Here is a 26,483-nt window from a genome sequence, read left to right as displayed (position 1 = left end):
TCCAAAAATTGTTACATTACATAAGTACATAAGTGTTGCCATACTGGGACTGACCAAAGGTCCATCAAGCCCAGTATCCTGTCTCCAACAGTGGCCAATCCAGGTCACAATTACCTGGCAGGACCCCAAAAAAGTACAATACATTTTATGCTGCTTTTCCCAGAAATAAGCAGTGGATTTCCCAAGTCCATTTTAATAATGGCTTATGGACTTTTCTTTTAGGAAGTTAGCCAAACCTTTTTTAAACCCTGCTAAGCTAACTGCTTTTACCACATTCTCTGGCAACAAATTAATTACACGTTGAGTGAAGAAATATTTTCTCCGATTTGTTTTAAATTTACTACTTTGTAGCTTCATTGCATACCCCCTAGTCCTAGTAGTATCGTGTTCCAGTTTGGAGTCTACTCAACATTCTGCATTTTCTTCTGTCTCCTTACCTGTGGAACTCCTTTCCACATGAGCTAAGAATCAAATTTTCCCTCCCTCCATACCTAGGTTTAAAGCTGCCTTAAAGGCATTTTTTTTGCCCAGGTCTTTCTTAACTAGTGAAGCATTTTGATGATTGCCCACTGGGTCTAGAACCAGACTTACGCTGCTCCTCTTTTTATAATTTTGTCTTCACTTGACTATATTACTCTCGTTTAGGAGGAGGGTCTTTCCTGTTCTAGCTAAATTATGGCATTTCTTTCTTTTATGCTCTGTTTGGAATTTTATTATGTAAACTGCTTTGTTGTGCCCTGTACTAAAGGTAGTATATTAAGTATTTAATAAATCATAATAAACATAACTGGAAATTTAATTTTTCATTCAATAATGAATGTAGCCAACAAAGTAATTTATCTTCTAGACTCCAAAAATGTTAAGTTCAATAAATCTCACTTTCTAAAATTATTACACCTTAAAACAACGAAAGTAGAATACAGTTGGTTGTAAGAAATATCTTTTTCTCTGAAAGCATGCAATTGATAATGGTCAACACAATTTGCATTTCAAAGATTCTTTTGCATCTAAATATCCATATAAGCCATTAATTCTACAGTTTTAGGAAGAGTCCATTCAATGGACTCCATGTTTGCTTTCTGTGATGTGTTTTCCCCTTCTCTGCCTCTTTCTCATCTAGTCAGGGTTGGCAGGTTAGGCAATTTACGATAGCAATTTGCATTAATAAAAATATATCTATTACTATATTACATATGTTATTTTTAATTATTTTGATAACTGTATTTGAGCATAATTTTCTTTCATAATACAATCTATATTGTAAGGATTATGAGGCTGTCCTACCCTGGTTAGGCCCCTAGAGGGCGCTGACCCCCCTAAAATGTCCAGGGAGAAGGGCTAGCTAGGTGAGTCAAAGGGGAGGTATAGCTGGAGCTCGCTAGGACCGGGGAGAGTCCTGGGGGTGGAAACAGGTGCAGCCGGTTATGGGCTGGGTCCTGTTTGCCATTAAACCCTTAATACCCCACCTGAGGAGGGGGAGAAAGAAGGGGAGAGCTGAGAGCTGAAGAAGAGAGCTGGTAGCTGGAGCTAGGAGCTGGTGGCTGGAGCTGGAGATCCCCAGGTGAAGTACTGGCTGAGCCCTTTTGACTTATGGTGAACGGGGTGCAAGGCAGGGAAGCTGGCTGGGGTAAGAAGGCCCTAGAGTGCCAGGATAAGAACTATGTGTTCAGAGAGCTACTGTGTGTCCCAGATGCCAAGGCTGTGGTTAGAACAGTGAAGAGGTACTGTGTGTCCCAGAGTTAATATTGAGAAGAGACTGGGTGTCCTGGACTGAGCTAGTACTGAGCCAAAATGCCAGTGGGAAAGGGCTCAGGGGGAAGAAATAAAGGGACATGGGACTGTGCAAGAAGAAATGTTTAAACTGGAAGATTGCACTGAGAGGAAGAAAGGAAATGGTTAAGCTGGAAGAACTGTTGAGCTTGTGAAAGTGTTTTAAGCTAAGAGAGGTGTGCCCCATGGGCTGAAATAAAGATTTGTATGGAAGAAATCCTGTTGATAAGACCTGACTCTGTTTGCTTTTTTTGAGAACCAGGTCACCCCGAGTAAAAAGGGGTAGGATCTGAATTTGCATAAAATCTGCATACTAAGAACCAGCTCACCCTGAGTGAAAGAGGGACCTGGGAGCCTGAGGTGAGAGCTCCATCCTCACAATTAACCTCATCATGTTTACAATATATATGTATTTTGTTTTATGCATTTGAATAAATCTTTCTGAGAAGGGGCCCATAAGTGTCCTCAGACTCTCAAAGGGGTCCATAGTACAAAAAGCTTAAGAACCCTTGCTCCACAAGAATGATCATCTTCTTGGTAACTGCTGTGAGCAAGGTGTCCACATTTGGCAGCTTCAGCTTCTACTTTTCCTCCAACACCAAAGGGTAAATTTTACCCATGACCCTGCCTACTCTAAGGCCGGCCTCTGGAGCATCCCACTTTGCTGAGATCAGGGCTTGTATTGTCTGGTTCACTATGAAGACTTTAATGTGCTTCCAAAATTGTACCCCCGTAGATTTTGACTCCTCCACAAGGGGCTCAAAAATACACTTCCATTGCCCATGAGATCATACTCAAAAATTCGTCCTTCTGGAAGAGGTAGACTACTGTTGGGTCATCTTCTTTCTTCACAGGGATCTGCCCCTCCTGCAAGGGGTGTGCCTCCAAAACTCCCTTGCCATATACATTATTTTCTTAGTCCCAGTTTGACTCTACATCATAGACTCATGACTGTACCTTCCAGTCCTCCCAGAACCTAAGATAGAGCCTTTCTGGCTGCAAAGCCTCCTCTACCATGCTAGCGTGTTCTCTGATCCTCTGGCCTGAAATGAAGCCCTGTGCTTTGCCCACTTAAAAAGGCCTTATACAGCAGCAGAACAAATTCTGAGGAAATATCCTCAGGCTGTATCCGAGGCTCTGCCCCTTCTCCAAAAGACCCCAAGGAAGGAAAATTTCTCTCTCCAATACAACCTTCTTTGGAACCACAGAGAGGTGATGGACAACTATGAAAGAAATGTCTGCCAAAATAACATAGCCGCCTCTCCCATGTTTTTCTCAGGAACCATACCTGTGGCTGAGCAAGGAGGCCAAGATACCTGATGCTTGCCCACAATCTAAGGCTCTGCCAGCTCAGAACATGTCCCCGATGCTGCAGCTGCAGGATAAAATTGACCTAGAGCTCTCCAAAGGTAAACATTACACTGGTCCATGCTACTATGGTGTGCACTACAATGGGAGCAACTTTTGGCATGATGTTAGGGTGCCTCTACGATCCTGAATCATTGCTGAGGTGCCGGCAAACAAAAGGCATTACTATACACCACTATTGTGCTGGCACTAACACTTCAAAGCTACCAGGATGGGGCCAAATAGAGTGGTTCCCACTGCATTAGAAATGCCAACAGACCCAAATGCCTGCGTTTCTGCTCAGCCAACCACTCGTCACTGCCTCCACTCCAGAAGTGCCGCTGAGAGATGTGCCCTCTTCCCCACTCAGTACCTGCTTCCTCTTCCTTTCAATAAAACAAAAAAGAGGGAAGAAATGGGGGGGGAGGGGGGGGAAGGTTGAAGAGGGAACAAAGAAGGTTAAAAAAAACAGCAAGGCCTGCCTGGGATGGGGAGGAACCAGGATTCCTCTAGGTGGAACTCTCTCTAACTTCAAGGCTCAACTAGGTAACCAGTTCTCCAACTGAGCCCAAAAGCTCCTTCACCAGACTAGTTTTCAACTATATGAAATGTCAGTCACTATCTTCTGGACAGCTGAGAGATCTTAGGTTTTGTCACCATCTGCTGACTGAGAGGCATAATTCATATGATGTTGATTCGTCTGAAGACAACATGAATTATAAAGTTATATATGTATGCTAGGGACAGCTTTGGCCTGTTTTTTTTGTTTTCATTTATTTTTCTTTAGCATTACATCAGTGGTAAGATGGGGTGCCATCCAGGCAGTGGTGTGCTGGAGCCGGCTCACACCGGCTCGCAAGAGCCGCTTGTTAAATTTTGACAGCTCTTGCGAGCCGGTTGTTGTACGGGGCGAGCCGGCTCCATTGCACGAGGTAAGCATGGCAGGAGGGCGCCATGCTTACCTCCCCTCCCGCTCCCATCCATGTGTAGCGATGCCCTTCGCCTCCCCCATCCTCCCCTGCCGCTCCCATCCGTCAGTTTCAAATACCTGCCTCGAAGCGCCGCCTTATTTAAAGCCCTGCTGCCTTCCCTGCTTGCTTCTCAGGAGTTCGGTTTGCGCCCTTAGTCCCGCCTTCTGACATCATTCTGACGTCATTTCCTTTTCCCGCGGCGGGACTAAGGGCGCGAACCAAACTCCTGAGAAGCAAGCAGGGAAGGCAGCTGTAGACGGGCAGCAGGCAGGCCTTAAATAATGCGGCACTTCGAGGCAGGTATTTGAAACTGACGGATGGGAGCGGCAGGGGAGGATGGGGGGGCGAAGGACATCGCTAGACCTGGATGGGAGCGGAAGGGCAGGGGAGGGAGGAGAACTGCTGGTTATGGATGGGCAGAGGGGGGCAGGGGAGAGAACTGCTGGGCATGGATGGGCAGAGGGAGGCAGGGGAGAAAATTGCTGGGCATGGATGGGCAGGGGAGAGAATTGCTGGGCATGGATGGGCAGAGGGGGCAGGGGAGAGAACTGCTGGGCATGGATGGGCAGAGGGAGGCAGGGGAGAGAATTGCTGAGCACGGATGGGCAGAGGGGGGCAGGGGAGAGAATTGCTGGGCATAGATGGGCAGAGGGAGGCAGGGGAGAGAATTGCTGGGCACGGATGGGCAGGGGAGAGAATTGCTGGGCATGGATGGGCAGAGGGGGGCAGGGGAGAGAATTGCTGGGCACGGATGGGCAGGGGAGAGAATTGCTGGGCATGGATGGGCAGAGGGGGGCAGGGGAGAGAATTGCTGGGCACGGATGGGCAGGGGAGAGAATTGCTGGGCATGGATGGGCAGAGGGGAGCAGGGGAGAGAATTGCTGGGCATGGATGGGCAGAGGGAGGCAGGGGAGAGAATTGCTGGGCACGGATGGGCAGGGGAGAGAATTGCTGGGCATGGATGGGCAGAGGGGGGCAGGGGAGAGAACTGCTGGGCATGGATGGGCAGAGGGAGGCAGGGGAGAGAATTGCTGGCCATGGATGGGCAGGGGAGAGAATTGCTGGCCATGGATGGGCAGAAGGAGGCAGGGGAGAGAACTGCTGGGCATGCAGGGCCGTGCCTAGGGTCTCTGGCGCCCCCCCTGCAGACTATCAGTTGGCGGCGGCGGCCCTCCCCTCCCCCCCCCCCCCCCCGTGAAAAAGATCGCTCACCACTTGCCACACTGACAGGAATTGTCAGCAATATTCTTAGAAACAAATTGCTATACATTGCAAAATAAGATAACAGATGTAAATTCTCAAAGTGGACATATTCCAAACACTAAAATGAAAATAAAATTATTTTTTTCTACCTTTGTTGTCTGGTGACTTTCTTTTTCTGATCATGCTGGCCCAGTATCTGATTCTGCTGCTATCTGTCCTCTTAACTCCGTTTCCAGGGCTTCCTTTCCATTTCTTTCTTTCCTTTCCGCCTTTCTTCTTCATTTCTGGTCCTCAGCTTCTGCCTATTTTCTTCATCCATGTGCAGTTTTTCTCCTCTCTTCCTTTTCCCTCATTTCATCTCCTTCATCTCTCTTCCCTCCCCTCTATGTCCAGCAATTTCTCCTCTCTCCCTGAGCCCTGCCCTCCCATCCATGCTCCTCTGTCCCCTGCCACCTCCATTCATTCTTTTCCAGCAATTCCCCTCTCTCCCTGAGCCCTGCCCACCCAATCCATGCCCATCCATGCTCCTCTGTCCCCTGCCCCCTCCATTCATCCTTTTCCAGCAATTCCCCTCTCTCCCTGAGCCCTGCCCTCCCAATCCATGCCCATCCATGCTCCTCTGTCCCCTGCCCCCTCCATTCATCCCTTTCCAGCAATTCCCCTCTCTCCCTGAGCCCTGCCCTCCCAATCCATCCTGAGCCCTGCCCTCCCAATCCATGCCCATCCATGCTCCTCTGTCCCCTGCCCCCTCCATTCATCCTTTTCCAGCAATTCCCTCTCTCCCTGAGCCCTGCCCTCCCAATCCATGCCCATCCATGCTCCTCTGTCCCCTGCCCCCTCCATTCATCCTTTTCCAGCAATTCCCCTCTCTTCCTGAGCCCTGCCCTCCCAATCCATGCCCATCCATGCTCCTCTGTCCCCTGCCCCCTCCATTCATCCCTTTCCAGCAATTCCCCTCTCTCCCTGAGCCCATTGCTCAACTGCCCGCCCTCTTCTCCCCCCCCCCCCCCCCCCAACATCCCTTTTCTTTTTTTTTCCTTTTTAAATTTACCTCCGTGGCGGTTCCGGCAGCGCAGCGTCAGTGAAGGAGGCGGCGCTCCCGACGTCTCTAGCCTTCCCTTCACTGTGTTCCGCCTTCTTCTGACGTCAAGGAAATGACATCAGAAGAAGGCGGAAATTCGCTAGGTTCTTTCAAACACTGCCCCCCACTCATGCAATATTCTAGAAGTGGAAGTACCCCGAGTATAGCTATGAAACTCAAACTCACCTCAGAAGATATGCCTACCCTCCACTGCCAATCTCCTCTCCCTCTACCTGTGCAAATACACACAAAGAAAGTCTTACCACATCCTTAGCAAACACTGTCTCGTCATGAAAAACACCTGTGATATTCTCCCCAGGAATGTCTTGAGCCGAAACGAAACACACAAAGCCTGGCATACACTGGGCCTCTGTGGTATCAATGGAGCTGTGGAGAAAAGGAATAGAAAGCCATGAAAAACAGGGGCACATGGTTGCAATGAGTTCATAAACAATTTAGCAAGGAATGGGACAGTTTTGAGATTCATTGACTTAATGGTATATAAAGTGGTTAAATAAATAAATAAATATATAAATGCTGCATTAATGCTCATGGAAGGAAACCACTATTCTCTCCTGTAGGTACTATGACGTGTAAAAGCAGTTATCTATATGAAGACATCCTTCTGCAGAGCTAAATAAGAAAATATTTCCCCGTGGAAATGATGGCGGATGCATACAGCAGCTTCCCAGTAGAGGTCGTGGAAGCAAAACTAGAAGCAAAATTCAAGGAGGTACAGGACAAGCACAAAGGATCATTAGTAAAGTACGTGTAGAAAAACGGTTATGAAGTGATAGTCCTATCAAAAATACTTTTAGGGCCATCCTGGTGGCTCACTTGCTTGCATTGCCATAAAGAGGATTTGAGTTCAGTTCTTGTACCCAATACCCTTGATTTGCACTTTTCCACATTCTTTTTTTCTCTTATCCTAACTACCAGAGTGACTGAAATATGGGTAGCCCCTTGGAGCAAGTGGTTAAGTCTGTGCCTAAGATTGAAAAAGAGCTTACATGGTATAAGATCATCAGATGGGAACCTAATTATTTGATACTAGTAAAAGAGGCCCGTTTCAGAGCAACACTTCCCCCCCCCCCGCCTCCCTGCCTCCCTCCTTGCCTCCCTCCTTGCCTCCCTCCCTGCCAACCCCTTCGTTGTTCTTCCATTGCTCCGCCCTCGAGGGCGGGGCCCGGAGGAATTTTGGTGGCTTCACCACCACGAACCTTCGAACCTTTTTGAAGGAAGTCAGGGCTTGGCTTCACTGACGTCAGTGTCCTCAGAACGTTGAGGGTGAGTTTTATTATAGTAGATTCCAGAAATACTTCAAAGCCTCTCTGTTTAAGCAGTTACTCACGGATGATCATAATTAATTTAAACTCCTAACTGTACAATTATTCCATTTCTCAGTTCCATTATAATTGTTATTATACATGGGTGACTATAAATTGTTACCTTTGTGCATCTAGCATTCATTTCCATATTACATATTGTAATTATTCAATCCTCATTTATGTTATTACTTCTTATTTTATACTATCCTGCATCACTTCAGTGGCGTACCAAGGGGGGGGCGGTGGGGGCGGTCCACCCCGGGTGCACGCCGCTGGGGGGTGCCACGCGCCAGTCAGTGTCATTCGATTCCATGCTCCTTCTGCCCTGGAACAGGAAGTAACCTGTTCCGAGGCAGAGGGAGCATGGAAACGAACGACGCTGACCGGCACGCGGCACCCCCCTCCCCAGCGGCATGCACCCGGGGGGGTTCTTTCACTGGGGTGGGGGGTCCTTTCGCCGGGGGGGGGGCGCTGCACCCGGGGGCGGGGCGCATCGGCGATCCGCCCCAGGTGTCAGCCCCTCTAGAAACGCCACTGCATCACTTTAAGTACTGTTAATTACAATAGGTTGTTAGCCACATTGAACCTGATCTATTGGGATAATGTGGGATATAAATTAAATAAATAAATAAATGTTAGTAATCCTGTAAAAAGTGTGAGTGTATAGGGCTCTTGGGAGTGGGAGACTTGGGGTTTTCCCTTGGTCCCCTTCCTTAGGGTCCTGATACAGTTCCCAGTTCAGATATTCTAAGCACCATTCACAGCTCCTGAGAGAATAAAGCCTGAGTCATCATGAAACAGCAACATCTAGCAAGCACGGGTTAGAGCTCCACATTAGACAGGTGCCAGAGTGAACCCTCAGCCTGTGGTGCCTGGCCTAGGATGGTCACTGCAATGACTGGGCTAGGTTGGGAGGGGAATATTAAAAAAAAAAAGTGTGGGAAACTTAGGTATTTGCAAATGAAGGATTACAGCCTCAGATCTCAGCCCCCATGTCTAATATAGCTAGAAGTGCAAAGGAGTAGGTAGAAACTGCATAAAATATCTCACTTGCATTGTTTGTTTTACATGGATTCATTTTATTTATTTATTTATTTATTCATTCATTCATTCATTCATTCGTATATCCCACATTATCCAAAAAATGAATTTTGGTTCAATGTAGCTTACAATAAAACAATGAATATAACAGTATAAATACACTGGAATAATAATTATTCAATTAATTATTACATAGAGAAATGTTTTTTAAACAGGTAAGTTTTTTAAGCTTTATGGAATGAAAGGTATGAGCTTATGCTTCTAATTTCTTTTGTAAATTCCACCATTTCGATCCTAGATAACTAAATCCGGTTATATGAACAGATTTGTAAGTAACATTTTTACAACTAGGTAGATGCAGTAACAAATATTCTCTTGATTTTGGCTTTGTATTTCTAGCTGATAAGACAATTAGGGCCCTGTTTACTAAGCCATGCTATATGCGCACTAGCGTTTTTAGTGCATGCTAGGTAATGCTAGAGATGCCCATAGTAATATATGGGCATCTCTAATGTTTAGTGCGCACTAAAAACACTAGCACACCTTAGTAAACAGTCGAATTATGTTCAAAACATGCACATTAATATTCAAAAGAAAATTTTGAATATTAATGTGCATGTTTTGAACATAATTCGACTTTGGATTGGAAGCCAATGTAGTGCAGTAAGCAAAGGAATGGCTTTATTAAATTTTGGTACCCCATAAATTAATCATGCTACTGTATTTTGTGCTGCTGAAGCAATTTAAGTATAGATTCTTTTACTTCCTACATATATTGCATTACAATAGTCCAGTTGTGAGTATTTGAACTAGTAACCTAAATGAATTCTTGTTAATTTCTAACTCTTTTTAGTTTCCACATTGTCTTGAGCATTTTGTTGATTACTGCAAGAGCTTGGTCTTCGAAAGACAGATGTTGGTCATTTATTAGGGACCTGGTTCATACCGTAATGGTCATGTGATTCCATCTACCCACATGACGTCAAGGATTTTTCTCCAGCTGTCTATACAGGTCAATGCAAGGAGCAGAGGCTAGTTTCCATGTCAATCAACAGAGACAGGCTGTTGATGGAATAAGTTTAGCTAGTAATTCTCCCTTGATACGATTTCTAAGCAAATACTTTTTATCTAAGGAGATACTTTTTTATGAAAGGTGAAATAGCCTACCAGTAGAGGTGATGGAGAAAAAGACTGTGACTGACTTCAAGAAAACATAGGACAGGCATGTGCAATGAAGACAGTAGATGCTGTGGATGGGTAAACTGGATGGGTCATTTGGTCTTTATCTGCTGTCATGTTTCTATGGGCCTCTTTTACAAAGCCGCAGTACCAATTTTCAGTGCGGCAAATGAGAGGAAGCCCATTCAATTCCTATGGGCCTTCTCTCATTCGCCACACAGGAATCGCTAGCATGGCTTTGTAAAAGAAGCTCTATGTTTCTAGTCGAAACACAGGCACTATAAAGTGTTCCTGCTTTCTGGGTGACACTGAAAAACCACCTGGGCTTGACTGCATGGGGAGGGCAGAGGCAGCATAATTACTCACTTTCTGACCTTATTCTGTAAAGAGGTTTCTCTAGTCCTGAGGATGTTTAGTCATGCAACCACACATACTTACACTAGTTTGGCATGGGCCTTGGTGCTGGTCACCAATGCTAGGAAGAGTTCATTCTCAAAGCAAGGCAAATCATCACAGTAAACAGCCTCGCCACACACTTGCTTTGCAGCAGACACATGCATTAATGGCCGTCCCACCATGTCCTCGGGAGACTGTCCTTTAGGAACTTCCTGTAACAAAACAGGATGAAAATGTATAGGAGGAAAGCGTATTCTTAGAAAGGTAACAATGCCATTGTGTGCAGTATGGCCTTTCAATCATTGGGAAAGAGTTCAGAAGGAAAACTGCTCAAACAACAATTTATTAAAATGTGTTATATCGTCAATCAAGAGAACCATGTAGGCAGTTTATAGTATTCTAATCTAATCTAATCAAATCACGTATAAACCGCACATGCCCAAAAGGGTTCGTAGCGATTTACAAAAGAGTAACCAGTAAAAGACGGGGAATTAAACAACTGAACAAATGACCAAAAGCAACAATCGTTAAAATTAACAATTTTCCAAAGTAAAATATAAAAAACAGTTTTCAGATGTTTCCAAAATAAAAAGTAAGAATGCTGATGTTTAACAGTGAGAGGTAATGCACTCCAAATTTTAATTGCTTGAAAAAAGGCGCAGCCATCCCAGATTTTCTTAAAGCAGACACACTTTACAAAAGTAAAGGAGAGTAAAAAGCAATCTTGACGTCCTAAGACAACGACTGGGATTTGACATAAAAATAAGCATTGTTTAAAAAAAAATTTGATGATATGAATTTATAATATAAAACAAGCCAGTTTAAAAGATATACATGCCTGTACAGGAAGCCAATGAAGTTGCACCAAGAGTGGAGTAGCCTTGTCATATCTTTTAGAGCTAAAAATCATTCTTGTAGTCATGTTTTGCAAGAGTCAAAGCTTTTTGCACAGCCTACCTGAAATTCCGGTATTAAAAAATAATAGCTAGCATAAAAGTACTATTAATATGTGGTATATGAACAAGGTTATACATGCTATGGCCCCAAAGCACAGTGGCAGGCTGCATCTTCTTCAGCTTCGAGCACACACTAGCCAATCAGGAGTTTGTGAAAATGACCTCTGCAGCACCCCTAACCCCAGCTGGTCAGGAGACCAAAGACCAGGCCTAGAAATCAAATCCAGGTCTTCTACGTATCAGCGTAGAAGACGTTTTCTCAACAGAGGGAGGAGATATGAGTGAAGAGTTGGGCATTTTCCTTATCACAGTGCAGCACAGGGTGGGGGGGTTCTGCTGTGGCTATGGGAACCTAGAAGTCAGCTGCTTGAATAAGCTGCAAGAAGGAGAGAGGTTATGTGCATGGGGAGATGTTTCATGCCTTCTCTAATTTCTTCACCATACACCTCATTCTCATGACTTGCCAGTCGCTCAACTCAGGTCCCCCACCCTCTCCTACCACCAAAGAAGGTGATTGCTGCCACTAATGCTGCTGGACTCTGGGTCCCTCCTTCCAAAGAAGAGGTAGGAAGAGGCAGGGGCAGCTGAACACCTTTTTGTTTGCAGGGGGGCAGCGGAACACCTTTTGTGTGTGGAGGGGGGGAGTCCCAGCTCCCCTGCTCTGCCCAAACCCTGCTCCCAGCTCTTCTCAAACTCTGCGCAAACCCCACCCCAGCTCCACGCAAACCCTGCTCCCAGCTTGGCCCCAAACCCACCCCGGCTTTATCCAAACCCTGCCCCTAACTCCCTATCCCTAATCTCTGCTATCTCTGAGTTCTCACCTTCCTACCCCAACATCAGACCCTTGTCCCAGCCATAGCATCAGCCCCCTTTGGCCACCTGCCCCCCCCCCCCCCAGCATCACATTCTTTCAGTCATCCCCACCATCTGCCAGCATAAGCCCCTTTTTGCCATCCTTAGCCCCACATTGGTCCCCAGGAGGTAATGTACCTCAGTCCTCAGGTACACTGGCTGGGGGAGGTTAGTAATGTACCTCAGGACTGAGATACAGAGGCCAGAGGGAGGGTAAGTAATGTACCTAAGCCCTGAGATGTAAAGACTGGAAAGAGGGGTAATAATGTATCTCAAACTGAGGTGCAGAGGCTGAGAGAAGGGATAATAATGTACCACAGGACTGAGGTATAGAGGCCAGAGAAAGGCAATAATGTATACAAGCACTCAGGTGCAGAGGCCATGGCGTGATAAGATGGAGGGAGGAAGTGTGTACCTCAAGGTTGAAGTACAGAGGCCAAAGAAGGGCAGTAATGTACAGTACCTTAGTACTGAGGTACAGAAGTCAGTGGAGGGGTGTAGTGTATCTGAGGAGTAAACTACAGCTGCTAGGGAGATATAATATTCTTCAGGACTGAGGTATAAGAGTTGGAGGAGAGGGTAATATGCATCAGGGATTGATGAGGTGCAGAGATAAAACATGGCATGTGTGAAAATCGTGGTGTACCATAGCTGTGCAATCATGGTAAAAGTCTCTGTTGTGGGGCTATAATGTCTGGGTATTTTTATTGATATTTTTGGATGCAGGTTTTGTCCTTCCTTCTTACCTGGAAGAGTTGGATGCTGGACGGGGAATCCTTATGGAAGAGCTCAGTTGCACTTCTGTGCTTCACAGGAACGTGGTCACCAAGGTTAAAATCCTAAGTGAGATGGACAATTAAATCTATCAACTTTCTCCCAAACCAATGCTACCATTTATTTTCTTCTTCCTGTTAAGATTCACATGTTCCTATGTATGTTTTATTGTAAGACAATATTATAATAAAACACAATGAAAGAAATACATGGAGGGGCATAATCGAACGGGATGCCCAAGTTTTGCTGAGGATGTCCTCACAAAACGTCCCGGTGGAGGGGCGGGGAAACCCATATTATCGAAACAAGATGGACGTCCATCTTTCGTTTCAATAATATGGTCGGGGACGCCCAAATCTTGACATTTAGGTTGTCCTTAGAGATGGTCGTCCCTAGACTTGGTCATTTCTGAATTTCGGCGATAATGGAAACTAAGGACGCCCATCTCAGAAATGACCAAATGCAAGCCCTTTGGTCGTGGAAGGAGCCAGCATTCGTAGTGCATTGGTCCCCCTGACATGCCAGGACACCAACCGTGCACCCTAGGGGGCACTGCAGTGTACTTCAGAAATTGCTCCCAGGAACATAGCTCCCTTACCTTGTGTGCTGAACCCCCCAAAACCCACTACCCACCACTACCATAGCCCTTACGGGTGAAGGGGGGCACCTAGATGTGGGTACAGTGGGTTTCTGGTGGATTTTGTAGGGTTCACATTTACCACCACAAGTGTAACAGGTAGGGGGGATGGGCATGGGTCCGCCTGCCTGAAGTGCACTGCACCCACTAAAACTGCTCCAGGGACCTGCATACTGCTGTGATGGACCTGAGTATGACATTTGAGGCTGGCGTAGAGGCTGGCACAAAAAATTTTTAAAGAGTTTCTTTGAGGGTGGGAGGGGGTTAATGACCACTGGGGGGGGGAAGGGGAGGTGATCCCCAATTCTCTCCGGTGGTCATCTGGTCAGTTCGGGCACCTTTTTATGGCTTGGTCTAAGAAAAAAAGGACCAGGTAAAGTTGTCCAAATGCTCGTCAGGGACGCCCTTTTTTTTCCATTAAGGGTCAAGGACGCCCATGTGTTAGGCACACTCAAGTGCCACCTTCGCTACGCTCTGACACGCCCCTGTGAACTTTGGTCGTCCCCGCGACGGAAAGCAGTTGGGGACACCCAAAATCGGCTTTCAATTATGCCAATTTGGGCAACCCTGTGAGAAGGACGCCCATCTTCCAATTTGTGTTGAAAGATGGGCGTCCTTCACTTTTGAAAATAAGCCTGATAATGACAGCTAACTAGTTTGTGTTCAAATCTTGTGTCTCCACTCATGTACAGCTTAGTTAATCGATGGGCCAATGATCAGAAGCAAACGCAGGCGCTAGAGGGTGTTACACCTGCATTTGCTACCGCCCCATGATCAGAGCCCCTGAGCATGTGAAACAACGCACTCGCGGGCTCTGAATGCAATTAGCATGCAAATGCATGCAAAACAGGTCTCTTAGTGCAAGTATCATGCAAATGCATGCTAAACCTATTCATTCCTAATGATCAGCAACCAGCGCGCCAAAGATTGGCACGCTGGCCTCAGCAAACCCTACACCAGCTCGAAGCTGGCATTAGAATTTGCAGACCATTGGGGAGAGATAGTGAGCCCTGTCCAGCATGCATTTGCATGCTAGCAGGCCCCCATTTCCCCAATGTGGAAGCCCCTCTGAAGGAACCTGACCCGACCCCTCCCCAGTGACAGGGGGCTGGAGGTCCAGTGGACCTCCAGTCCCCCTGACCTCCCCAACACAAGTTCAGGGGGGCTGGAGATCCCCCAACACAAGTTCAGGGGGGCTGCAGATTCGGTGGGCTGCGGGTCAATCCCCCCCCGCCTGGTGGTCTAGCGACCATTCCCCACCCCCCTAACCCCCTCTTCCATCTCCCTTATATGGCATGAAGCCCCACCCAGTGTATCCCAGAATGCACTGGACAGGGCTGGGCGCCGCCATTTTTGAGGCAGCACCGATGGAAGAGGAGGGAGGCCACCTCCCTCCTCCGCCTTTTTTGCTGTTCCAAGTTATCCAGCTAAATTATTTGGATAGTGGCCTGAATATCACCATATCTGGATAATTCCCGGGACAGCCCATGCTCCATCCACACTCTTCCCTGGCACCATCCATATAAAGCCAGGCTGATCAATAATGATTTTCAGTGGCACTATCCAGATAGTGATGCTGAAAATGGTCAGATCCGGCCAATGCCAGTTATCCATACAGCTGGTACTGTTATATAAGTACTTATAGATATCGGGCCGTAAGAGTGCTCAGTACTACGGCATCCTAAAATAATAATGGATGAGGTTCAGCCTGCCACGATCAGCAGTTTTTAAACAGTTACCACCATGAGTTGAATTATACTCAGATATTCAGTACCGACCCTTATCCAAGTACTGGCACTAAATATTCGGGACTTTAGTGGGCCCTGAAAGTTATAGTGCCGGTACCCAGATAACTAACTGGCAAAGTTAGGACTGCTTTTTGTGCACTTTTAGTTGCTCAGTTATCCAGGCACCAGCATTGAATATCAGCACTGCCTAGATAACTTCCAGGTCTGCCCAGGCTCCACCCTGGACCACCCTGGCACCAATGCAGCTGCCACCATCTTGGTACACTCAAAACAATATAATTGATAGGGTGACAAGCTTTGCCTACTAGCTTCAGGCCAGATAATGCGCCAAGCACACTCCTGCTGTCTCCTGTTAATCAAACCTCCTTGGGCAACACAATTTTGGCTTTATGATTTCACATTTCAATTGCACAATAATTGTTTGGGACAGGGTTATTTGTTAACCTGATTATAAATACTGCAGACTCGATTGGACTCCTGATGCAAGCATTTAGGTGAAACACAGTCTGTGTTGAGTCCTGTACAGCAATTGAATAAAACTCTATTTAAGGACTTTGGCATGTATACTGTATTCTGTTACTTTGACATGCTGGTTATCTCCACTGTTTGATGTTCTAATATCTCTCGGAGAGATATTTCTCCCTTTTGTGCTTTCTTTTTTCGAAAATCTGTGTATGACATGATGAGTGGCACTTATCTGGCAAGGAGTTTCTCCTACCTATATAAGTGCCACAGACTATCAATCCTGTGGAAAACTAGGTCACCTGTACCCTTTCCCTACTGCCAGATAGGATCTGCCATACGCAAACCAACCTATATGAATATTTGTCTAATCTTCTATTACATCCTCCCTCCCCGTTCCAGTGATAGATGTTTGAGCACCACATTTGTGCTAGAACATCTGTGAAAAATTCCACTGATGTATTTCATAGCTGTGCTATTTATTTCTCAAGTACTTGGACCCCAGAGGCCCTGCCGCCAGCCACATGCCACTTACATTTGTATTGAGATCCACAAACAATTTCTGCAGTACAGTCAGGTAAAACTTGAAGAAGAAACTGAGTGTGAGGGTGCGTCTAAACTCCACCATACCGCCGGGGGCCTCAGGGCACAAAGACATTTCATCAGCCAGCAGGAGGCAGGCTTCCCGAAGCAACTGTTCATTCCACTCTCTGCAGCGAAAAAAAAGAGTAAAACGATGGCTAGAAATGCACTGCTTAGATTGCACAGAATAGCAAAGGTGTCGCCATTGAGCAACCTTTTTTTGACTTAACCGGACACACTGTACAGCAACAAAAGCTGAAGACTTGCCCAGTAGACTTGTTGCATACAAGCTTTGAACCTGTGGCATAATCCACCATTTCTCTGTGTGTGTACGCTCAATACATGGGAGTAAACACAGAGATATGGTGGATTATGCCACAGGTTCAAAGCTTGTATGCAACAAGTCTACTGGGCAAGTCTTCAGCCTTTGTTGCTGTACAGTGTGTCCTTACTTAGGTTAAGTCAAAGAAAAAGGTTGCTCAATAGCGACACCTTGTGATTAGATTTAGGGCCCAGAACTGCAAGTTTGCCTGGTGTATGATTCCAACCAAGGACTATTACAGCGCTGACTATATAGACCCTGGCAACCAACTTCTCTTTCTCTTTTTTGGATTCTACCCAATTACAAAACTCCATTTCTTTGTTTTACAATAATCTGCAGAAAATTACATGTTATAACAACGGTTACAATGCTTTTGCTCACACCTTTTATAGCTTGGTCTCAATTTACCATGTCATAGGACCTGAATGCTTATCTTGCTCACCCACTTGTGAAGAATAAGGGGCTGTCCTGTCCGGGATAGGCACTAGAGGGCGCTGGAAAAATGTCCAGGTTATGTTATTACTGAGGAGTCACTAGAGGGAGCCAGTAGGGGAATGTCCAGGTGGAGGTTGCTAGGACCAAGGAGAGTCCTGGGCTAGAAACAGGTGTAAGTTGTTATGGGCTGGGTCCTGCCTGGAATTAGGGGGAAGATCCTAATGGGGTGGATAAGCTAATCAACCTCCTTATACCTACCTGAGTTTGTGAAAGGAGAGAGAAAAGAGAAGAGCTGGAGACCTGGCGGCTGGTGGAGGAAGATCCCCTTGAAGGTACTGGCTGGACTCTGTGGACTTTTGATGAACTGTGTTGTAGATAGAACTATGTATTAAGAACAGGGAACTTGCATCCAGGGGCTGGAGGACAGAGCTGTACCATCAGAGTGGGGGAAGAATATCCTGTTCAGGCCAGAGGGGCTGTTAGCACTGGGCCCAGGTGTCTGTGTGTGAGGGCTCAGTGGGAAGACCTGTGAAAGTGTTTAAGCTGGAAGAAGTGTGCCCAGGGGGCTGGAATAAAGAGCTGCCTGATGAATATGCTGTTGTTGAGAACTGTCTAATCTACATCTAATTTGCATATTAAGAACAAGGTCACCCTGAGTGAACAAGGGACCTAGGATCCTGAAGGTTGGTGTGTTCAGGGGGCTGGGAAGAGACCGGCCAGAGTCCTGCTCAGGAGCCACAGGCCAGTGAGGCCTGCTGGAGAGCGGGAGGAGAAGCCTCATCTTCACACACTTCAAATACCAAACAATCACTAATGTCCTTTGATATAGGCCTAACAAATGCCATTCTCTCACAGATGGATAACAGATAGTACTTCTTTACTGGTATCTTAATATCTTTCCACTTTAAAAACGTGAAACTTCATAGTACATTTAAACTTTTACCTCTAACATTAGGCCTCTTGTCTTTTTGACAAGAATTAACAATTAGATGGACTGACATCTTGGACTGATTGTCCATTAGGCAAAGTTTTGCAATGGACTAATTTCCATTAGACCAATTGTCCCCTACACAAACTCTAATTAGATGAATTGTACCAAATCTGGAATATTTGTTTTCTTAAATGTAAGGAATATCTGGTTAATTTTAACCAAGTCTTTGTCTATCTAAATTAAAAGATATTTTTAACTAGATCTCCCAAGGTTGAATATCAACCTTTGTGGCATTAATTGTGGGCTTCAGCCAAGCGCAACAGCTGAGGTATTCTCCTACCTCCCAGTGAGCTCCTTGCATGTTCTTTTAGCCAGGACAGTTTTAGGAGCCATCCCTCCATAGCTCAGCTGCACATCCTCCACCTGGTGACTGCCTTCCTTAAACTTTACCCTCATCCCACAGGTTACTATGGCGATGTCATCCTCACGGCGGGAAGCCTGCTTAAAGGCTGAGAAGTACTCCAGCTAGAAAAGAAAGAGGAACAATACCCAGGAACTCACTGATGTTCTCATGAAACATTCTCTTGGTAGATTTTTTTTCAGTGAAGTCAGAATTTGTGGGAAGGAAAAAATGGCTGAGTGGTTAAATCACTGTGCTGGAATCCAGGGTTAAAATCCCAGTTCTCTCACCAACAATACTTGTGACCTTAGGCAAGTCTTTTTTATTTATTTATTTTTTATAATTATTACCTGAAACAACACCAAAGTACCCAGAGCTGATCACAAACAGGTCAATAAAAGGATAAGAGAATTACTAGGGTGGGAATGACATACAGGAACTTTTTTTTAAATTAATCACCTTATTTTCTAACTCCTCTTACTCTCTTACCTACATATATGTTCCATCTTTGCTTATACCCTACGCTGTTAAATAAAATGTTCTATTACATATTGTGTTGACATTGTAAGTAGTATACACGCCATGCTTTGTATTGTTATTTGAATATTTTTACTGCTGTAATTGTCTATTGCTCATGTTTGATTTATTCTTACTGTACACCGCCTTGAGTGAATTCCTTCTAAAAGGTGGTTAAAAAAATCCTAATAATTTTCCAGACTCTTGCCAGACAGGTGCAGAGTTTTGAACAAACTCCAATAATCATGGGAGGTGACTTTAATATGGTTTTTGATCCGTGGCTGGACAGCACAGGTCCCTCAAGAGCTAAGCCGGTGAATTACAATAGAGGAGTGCCATGGGTATGCTCCTGTTTGGAATTGGTGGATGCTTGGAGATTACTTCACCCAGGAGAACAGGATTATACTCATTTATCTAGGGCCCATGGGACACAATCCCGGATAGATTATTTGTTAACTTCTCAGAACACAGCGATATACCTAACACAGGCGGAGATAGGTCCCACACAAGTATCAGACCACGCCATGATTTGGATTACACTAGACTGGGGTATTGACCAAAAACGCCCATTTTGCTGGAGATTCCCGAGGGCATTATACCATGACACAACATTTCATTCCTTTATACGGGAGAAGTGGAAGGACTATGCGGAATTAAACAGGGAAAGCTATCAGCGGGATCCAATACTTTTCTGGGAAGCAGCCAAAGCTGTGTTGCGGGGACATATTATTTCATACTCGGTCCATAAAAAGAAAGCTAGAGAAGCTGAAATGCTGCGACTGGAGGCAAGGGTACGGAGACTGAGACAAATTTATGGGCAGACACATTCCGCTACACACAGGAAATTGTATATGGAGACACAAATGGAGCTAAATCAATTGATACACACTCGCACGCAGCAGTCTCAAATATATTATAAGTACCAGATGTACAAGCATGCTAACAAGCAGGGGAAATTGTTGGCGCGATTGGTTCATCAAGTAGGGGGCAGAAGATGGGTGACACAAATCCAAGACACACAGGGAAAGAGCCAACATACGAATACAGACATTAATAAGGTTTTTGAAACTTTTTACACCCAATTGTATGCTCCTCCCCCGGAGGAGGGTTTAGAGGCGAAAGCATACCTAGAGGGACAAAAGCTTCCACAACTTACCAGACAACAACAGGAGATATTGGAAGTAGATATTACTGAAGACGAAGTCAGTTGGAACATAAGAGCTAGCTCCCTATATAAATCACCTGGGGTAGATGGATTTACGGCAGAGTGGTATAAAATTCTAGTGGAGGATATTGCACCTTGTATGGCCAGGGTATTCAATTCCCATGTGCACAGAGGAGAAATGCCGAGTTCATTGAGGACGGCGCAGATAATTGTTTTACTAAAGCCAGGAAAAGACCCAAGCCGAGCAGAATCTTATAGGCCTATATCTTTACTATCATTTGAGGCTAAATTATTTGCAAAGATCTTAGCTAATAGGCTGGCTAGGTTTCTTCCACAATTGGTGCTAGACCCGCAGGTGGGATTTATACGAGAACGTTCAGTGGCAAAGAACTTGAGAAAAATACTGCTAGCATTGGAACAGGCAAAGTATGGGAGTACCCCCTCACTACTTATCAGCTTTGATGCGCATAAAGCGTTTGATAGAGTGAGGTGGGACTTCATGTTTGCAGTCTTGGAGACTTACGGAATTGGAGGATTTTTTAAGAGGGCCATACACACAATATATAAGAACCCAGTGGCAGAGGTGTCGGTGAATGGAGAGACTTCCTGCCAGTTTCCTATAGCTAGAGGAACAAGACAGGGATGCCCCCTCTCCCCTTTATTGTTTGTATTGGTGTTGGACCCTTTAATCCGGGACATCACGGGCATCGAGACTGTGCGGGGAGTCTGCCTAGGCACCGAGCAATTTAAAATTTCTGCCTTTGCGGATGATTTCTTGGTCATCCTTCAGAGCCCAAAGGAGTCGCTGCCAGCTCTTTTGGAAATATTTAAAGAATATGGGGATTTCTCAGGATTTTGCCTAAATTTAGATAAATCTGAAGTACAATCATTGTGGATGTCAGATGAAGAGTGGACACAATTAAATTGTCCTTTTAGGAGAACGGATCGCTCGTTTCTGTACCTTGGAGTGCAGTTGCTAGGAGATCCAGTACACCTATATCAACTAAATGTGACTCGATTATTTGCACACATGAAACAAATGCTAGAGAAGTGGGATAATTTGCCAATTTCACTATCTGGGAGGATTTCGTTGTTCAATATGATACTTTTCCCAAGGTGGCTTTACTGTTTTCAGATTTTGCCAATTTATCTGACTAAAAGGGATTGGAAAAAGTTGATGGGCCTGCTTTCCAAATTTTTCTGGCATAAAAGGCGACCACAGATAGGCTGGCAAAATATGATGGATCCATGGGATAGAGGGGGATTTGGGGTCTTGGATTTACGGCAATATAATAAAGCATGTTTGCTAAGACATATAGGGGATTGGATGTTGGGAACCTCATATTATACTCCAAGGGAACTGGAAGAGGATTGGGTCCATCCCTTGAAACTACAATTTGTTTTGCAGGCACGGTTAACCACATTGCCAGCGCACCTACGTAGGAATATAGTGATCAGTCCCCTTAGAATGGTATGGAAAGAACTGAGTCGGTTCTGGTTGTTTGATGAACACCATAGCAGACTTTTACCTATAACAGGGAATGGAGAGTTTCTACCAGGTATAGAAAGTCCAAGATTCAAACGATGGGCACAAAAAGGGATAATCCTCTTACAAGACATAGTGGATTCTGAAGGGAATATCATAAATTTGGATTGTCTGGGAATGGGAGATTTAATGTGGATGGACAAATTTGCATACCATCAGATTTCACATTACATTGCCAGTATCCCACATCAATCACTTGTTATAGACGTGCTTACCATGCTAGAAAACCTTTTTGAAATGCCCAATGAGGAGGCAATCTCTATCTCACTACTACATAAAAGGCTAATGCAAAATACTACACAGAGAACGCTGGCGCACTTGGTGGGGAAGTGGTCAGAGGATTTACAAAAAGAAATCACTACACAAAGATTATTGAGAAGCATGCGACAGATACCAAAGAGAATAAGCAACGCGGACCTTAGGGAATGTCAGGGCAGAGTGCTATTCCGAGCATATACCTCCAAGTTTCGATTATATAAAATGGGAGGGGTGGAATCACCACAATGTGGTAAGTGCGGAGGGCCACAATGTACATACTTTCATGCCATGTGGGACTGCCCAGAGATAAAGCGCTTTTGGTTACGGGTGGGTACTTTTATGGAATACATACTGAATAAACACATACCAATGAGACCAGAGAGTGTGTTGTTGGGGGAGGAGGCGCTGGGGGTTTCTGGTGCTGTCTATCATAATTTACTGTTGTATAGAGCGTTTCTAATAGGTAAAAAATGTATTCTGGCCAATTGGGTTCAAAAAGAGGCTCCCACATATTGGCAGTGGCGCAATAGAGTCCATGCGTTATTGCTAATGGAGCTGCGAGACGTGCAATGGAAAGTTAAGAGACAAAAGGAGTTTTACTTAATATGGAAATGTTATATACAAGTTTTGGCCCCAAGAGCACGCAGTGCAGTTCTCAACCAATTAGGGGGCCTTTGATAGAGTGTACCTTATTACACCTGGTGACAGCCACAACCAGCTTTTAGAGAACTGACCTTGGGGAAGGGGGGGAAGGGGAAGGGAGAGGGACGGGGGGAGGGAGGGGAGGGGTTATAGGAGAGAGGGGGGAAGAAATTGACAAGTTTAAGATACTTGGAAGATGGTTAACATTAGAACTCTCGTTTATTTGTTGAAGAGGGGTTAATAATAGTAGTAGAAGACGGCTCATGTGAGCCTATGGAAGTAGCTGGGGACAGGACTGTGAGGTATTTTTCCATCATTATTTTGCTGTATTAATGTTCTGGTGATGGGAAATAGTTTGGGAAACCAATGTACTTGGAGAAATGACATTGTTTTGACATAAATGGGACGAGACATTCTTTAATGAAGGAAAAAATGAACATGATACACAACTTTAAGATTGTAATGTTTTATTGATTGTTCAATAAAAAACTGTTTAAAACTAAAAAAAATCCTAATAAATAAATACATGGGTGCTATACAAGTGAATAGGGGTTAAAAGCAGCATCAAAAGGTGGACTTTTAGTCTAGATTTGAAGACGGCCAGAAATGGAGCTTGATGTACTGGCTCAGGAAGTCTATTCCAGGCATATGGAGCAGCAAGATAAAAGGGACAGTCTGGAGTGGCAGTAGAGAAGAAGGGTACAGATAAGAGAGATTTACCCAATAAACAGAGTTCCCGGGGAGGAGTGTAGGGAGAGCTAAGAGTGAAGAGGTACTGAGTACTGAGGAGCTGTAGAGTGAATGCACTTGTAAGTCAATAAGAGGAGTTTGATCTGTATAAGGAAATGGATAGGGAACCAATGAAGTGACTTGAGGAGAGGGCTAATATGAGCATAGCGACACTGGTGAAATATAAGTCATGCAGCAGAATTTTGAACAGATGGAAGGGAAGAGAGATACCTTAGTGGGAGACCTGTGACAAGTAAGTTGCAATAGACTACGTGAGAGGTAATAAGACTGTGGATAAGGGTCTTTGTAGTGTGTTCAGAAAGGAAAGGATGAATTTTGGTGATATTATACAGAAAGAAACGACAGGTTTCAGCAGTCTGTTGGATATGTGCAGAGAAAGAGAGAGAGGAGTCAAAGATAACCCCAAGGTTATGAGCTAATGAGACTGGGAGGATGAGAGTGTTATCCACAGAGAATGGGGGAAGAGGTGAGGTGGGTCTAGAGGGAAAGATAAAAAGCTCAGTCTTGGTCATGTTTAGTTTCAGATGGCAATGAGGCGTCCAGGCAGCAATGTCAGACATGCAGGCTAATACTTGGGCCTGGATTCCTGCTGAAATTTCTGGTGTGGAGAGGTAAATCTGGGAGTCATCAGCATAAAGGTGATATTGAAAACCATGGGATGAGATCAGAGCACCAAGGGAAGAAGTATAGATGGAAAAAAAGAAGAGTCCCAAGACAAAGCAACTGATAGTGGGATAGAAGTGGAGGAACCAACTCACATACTGAAGCTAGTGGCTTCTCAGGAACCCACTCATACACTGAAGCTAGCAGTGTAACATGAACCCACTCACACACTGAAGTTAGTGGCTTCTCAGGAACCCACTCATAGACTGAAGCTAGCAGTGTAACAGGAACCCACTCACACACTGAAGCTAGCAGTGTAACAGGAACCCCCCCCCCCCCCCTACACACACACACACACACACACTGAAGCTAGCGGCTTCACAGGAACCCACTCACACACTGAAGCTAGCAGTGTAACAGGAACCCACTCACACAAGTTAGTGGCTTCACAGGAACCCACACACACACTGAAGCAAGCAGCTTCACAGGAACCCACTCACACCAGTGGTGTTGCTAGGTGGGGCCACAGGGGCCTGGGCTCCCCCCCAATCTGCTCTGGGCCTCTTGTCCCCAAGCCTTGCCAACTGAAGACTTCATTCAGTGCTGGTCTGCAGCAACACAGTCACATTGCCTGCTGTGCCCTGCTGTCTCTTCCCCTCACATCAAGAACGCTCCTTTCAGTGAAATTGGGCATGCTCAGTTCCACTAAAAGGAACATGCCCGATGTGAGGGGAAGAGAGAGCAGGGCAGGCAATGCGGCAGCACTGGAGACCAGCACTGGATGAAGTCTTCAGCTGGCGGGGGTTGGGGACCCCTGCCAGACAAGGTATTGTGTCAGCAGTGCTTCAGCTAGTGGGGGTTGGGGACCTCCACCAGCCAAGATGTTTACAGTGGCAGCAGTGGGCGGCAGACAGGGGGCAGCGAGGTGGTGGAGGGGGGCGACAGCAAAGAGGGGCAGCCACCAAAACATGCTCCTCACCTTGGGCTCTGGCCCCCTTCCACCTCGAGGTCTGGCTATGCCCCTGACTCACACACTGAAGCTAGTGGCTTCACAGGAACCCACTCATGCATTGAAGCTAGTGGCTTCTCAGGAACCCACACACACACACACTGAAGCAAGCAGCTTCACAGGAACACCCTCACACACTGAAGCTAGCGGTTTCACAGGAACCCCCACACACACTGAAGCAAGTGGCTTCACAGGAACCCACTCGCACACTGAAGCTAGTGGCTTCACTGGAACCCACTGAGACAAAAGACAGGCAGCAAAGCTGGAACCCACTGATTCAAAAGCAAGAGGCTTCCAGGAACCCACACAACCTGAAGACAGGCAGCGAAGCAAACTGTGCCAAGTAGAAATGAAGAAGCCATCACAGGACCCACAGAAGAGCATAGCATAGCACTATAAATACACCAGACTATACCCTTCTTGTCTCTGATAGCCTGAAGCTTTTGGGGGTTACAATTGACCGTAATCTCACACTAGAAAGCCACGCAAAAAAATATAACAAAAAAAAGTGTTCCATGCAATGTGGAAACTCAAAAGAGTTAAACCTTTCTTCCCAAGGGATATATTCCGCAGCCTGTTACAATCAATGGTGTTAAGCCACTTGGACTACTGTAATGCCATTTTCGCAGGATGTAAAGAACAAATTATTAAGAAACTCCAGACTGCCCAAAACACTGCAGCCAGACTCATATTTGGAAAAGCGAAATACAAAAGCACCAAACCCCTAAGAGAAAGACTACACTGGCTCCCACTGAAAGAACGAACTGCATTCAAAATCTGTACCCTGGTTCATAAAATCATTCATGGTGAGGCCCCAACATATATGTCAGATCTCATAGACCTACCAACCAGGAACACAATAAGATCATCATGCACATTCTTGAACCTCCACTACCCCAGTTGTAAAGGACTTAAATATAAATCAATACATGCATCTTGCTTTTCCTACATCAGCACGCAACTGTGACATGCACTACCAATGGTCCTGAAAAGAACACATGACTTAGCAACCTTCCGGAAGTTACTAAAGCCCTACCTGTTAAAGAAGACTTACCAGAATGAGCCATCATAAATGACCTAACTTCAAAACTCCAGCAGAACCAGTTAAATCCGAACTCTCTACACCTGACTACTTCAATCAATTTATTACCAATGAACATTAACGCATTTCCCCCTTAGCTCTTATGCCTGAGATGTGACTGTTTATCCAAATTACTTTATAATTTACTCTCCACACCTAACTACTTCAATTAGTTACTAATGAACATTAATGTATCACCCCCTTATCTCTTATGCCTGAAATGAATTGTTTATCCAAATTACTTTATAATTTATTTTAATATCTATGATCTTTAATGTAACACTACTTTGTATTTCTCATTCCGGAAAAGGCGATCGCCATCACAGCATAATGTAAAGAAGGTGGGAAAATGTGGGATACAAATGCAACAAATAAATAAATAAATAAATCTAGGGCAGTTAACAATAAAAAAACACCAAGCCCTGCTCTGAAGGAGTTTAATGCCCTGCCAGGCGTCTGACGTCATTTCAGGTTTCATGCAATCTAGCGCAGCCCCAA

The 26,483-nt window shown here is 45.3% G+C and overlaps 1 protein-coding gene across 2 annotated transcripts in view; it reads right to left on the bottom strand.

The window, feature by feature from the left end:
- XDH (xanthine dehydrogenase) overlaps positions 1 to 26,483 on the bottom strand; it is a 177,235-nt gene that overhangs the window by 89,509 nt on the left and 61,243 nt on the right. For both annotated transcript variants that reach the window (XM_030196110.1, XM_030196111.1), the window contains 5 exons: positions 18,356 to 18,540; positions 16,281 to 16,455; positions 12,871 to 12,963; positions 10,359 to 10,528; positions 6,636 to 6,759 (listed from right to left, as the gene is read on the bottom strand). In XM_030196110.1, coding sequence (XP_030051970.1) covers positions 6,636 to 6,759; positions 10,359 to 10,528; positions 12,871 to 12,963; positions 16,281 to 16,455; positions 18,356 to 18,540 — 747 coding nt within the window. The remainder of the gene's footprint in view (positions 1 to 6,635; positions 6,760 to 10,358; positions 10,529 to 12,870; positions 12,964 to 16,280; positions 16,456 to 18,355; positions 18,541 to 26,483) is intronic.

Source organism: Microcaecilia unicolor, chromosome 3 (genome assembly GCF_901765095.1).
Source record: "Microcaecilia unicolor chromosome 3, aMicUni1.1, whole genome shotgun sequence".
Taxonomy (NCBI): Eukaryota; Metazoa; Chordata; class Amphibia; order Gymnophiona; family Siphonopidae; genus Microcaecilia; species Microcaecilia unicolor.
This window is presented reverse-complemented; position numbering and strand designations above follow the sequence as displayed.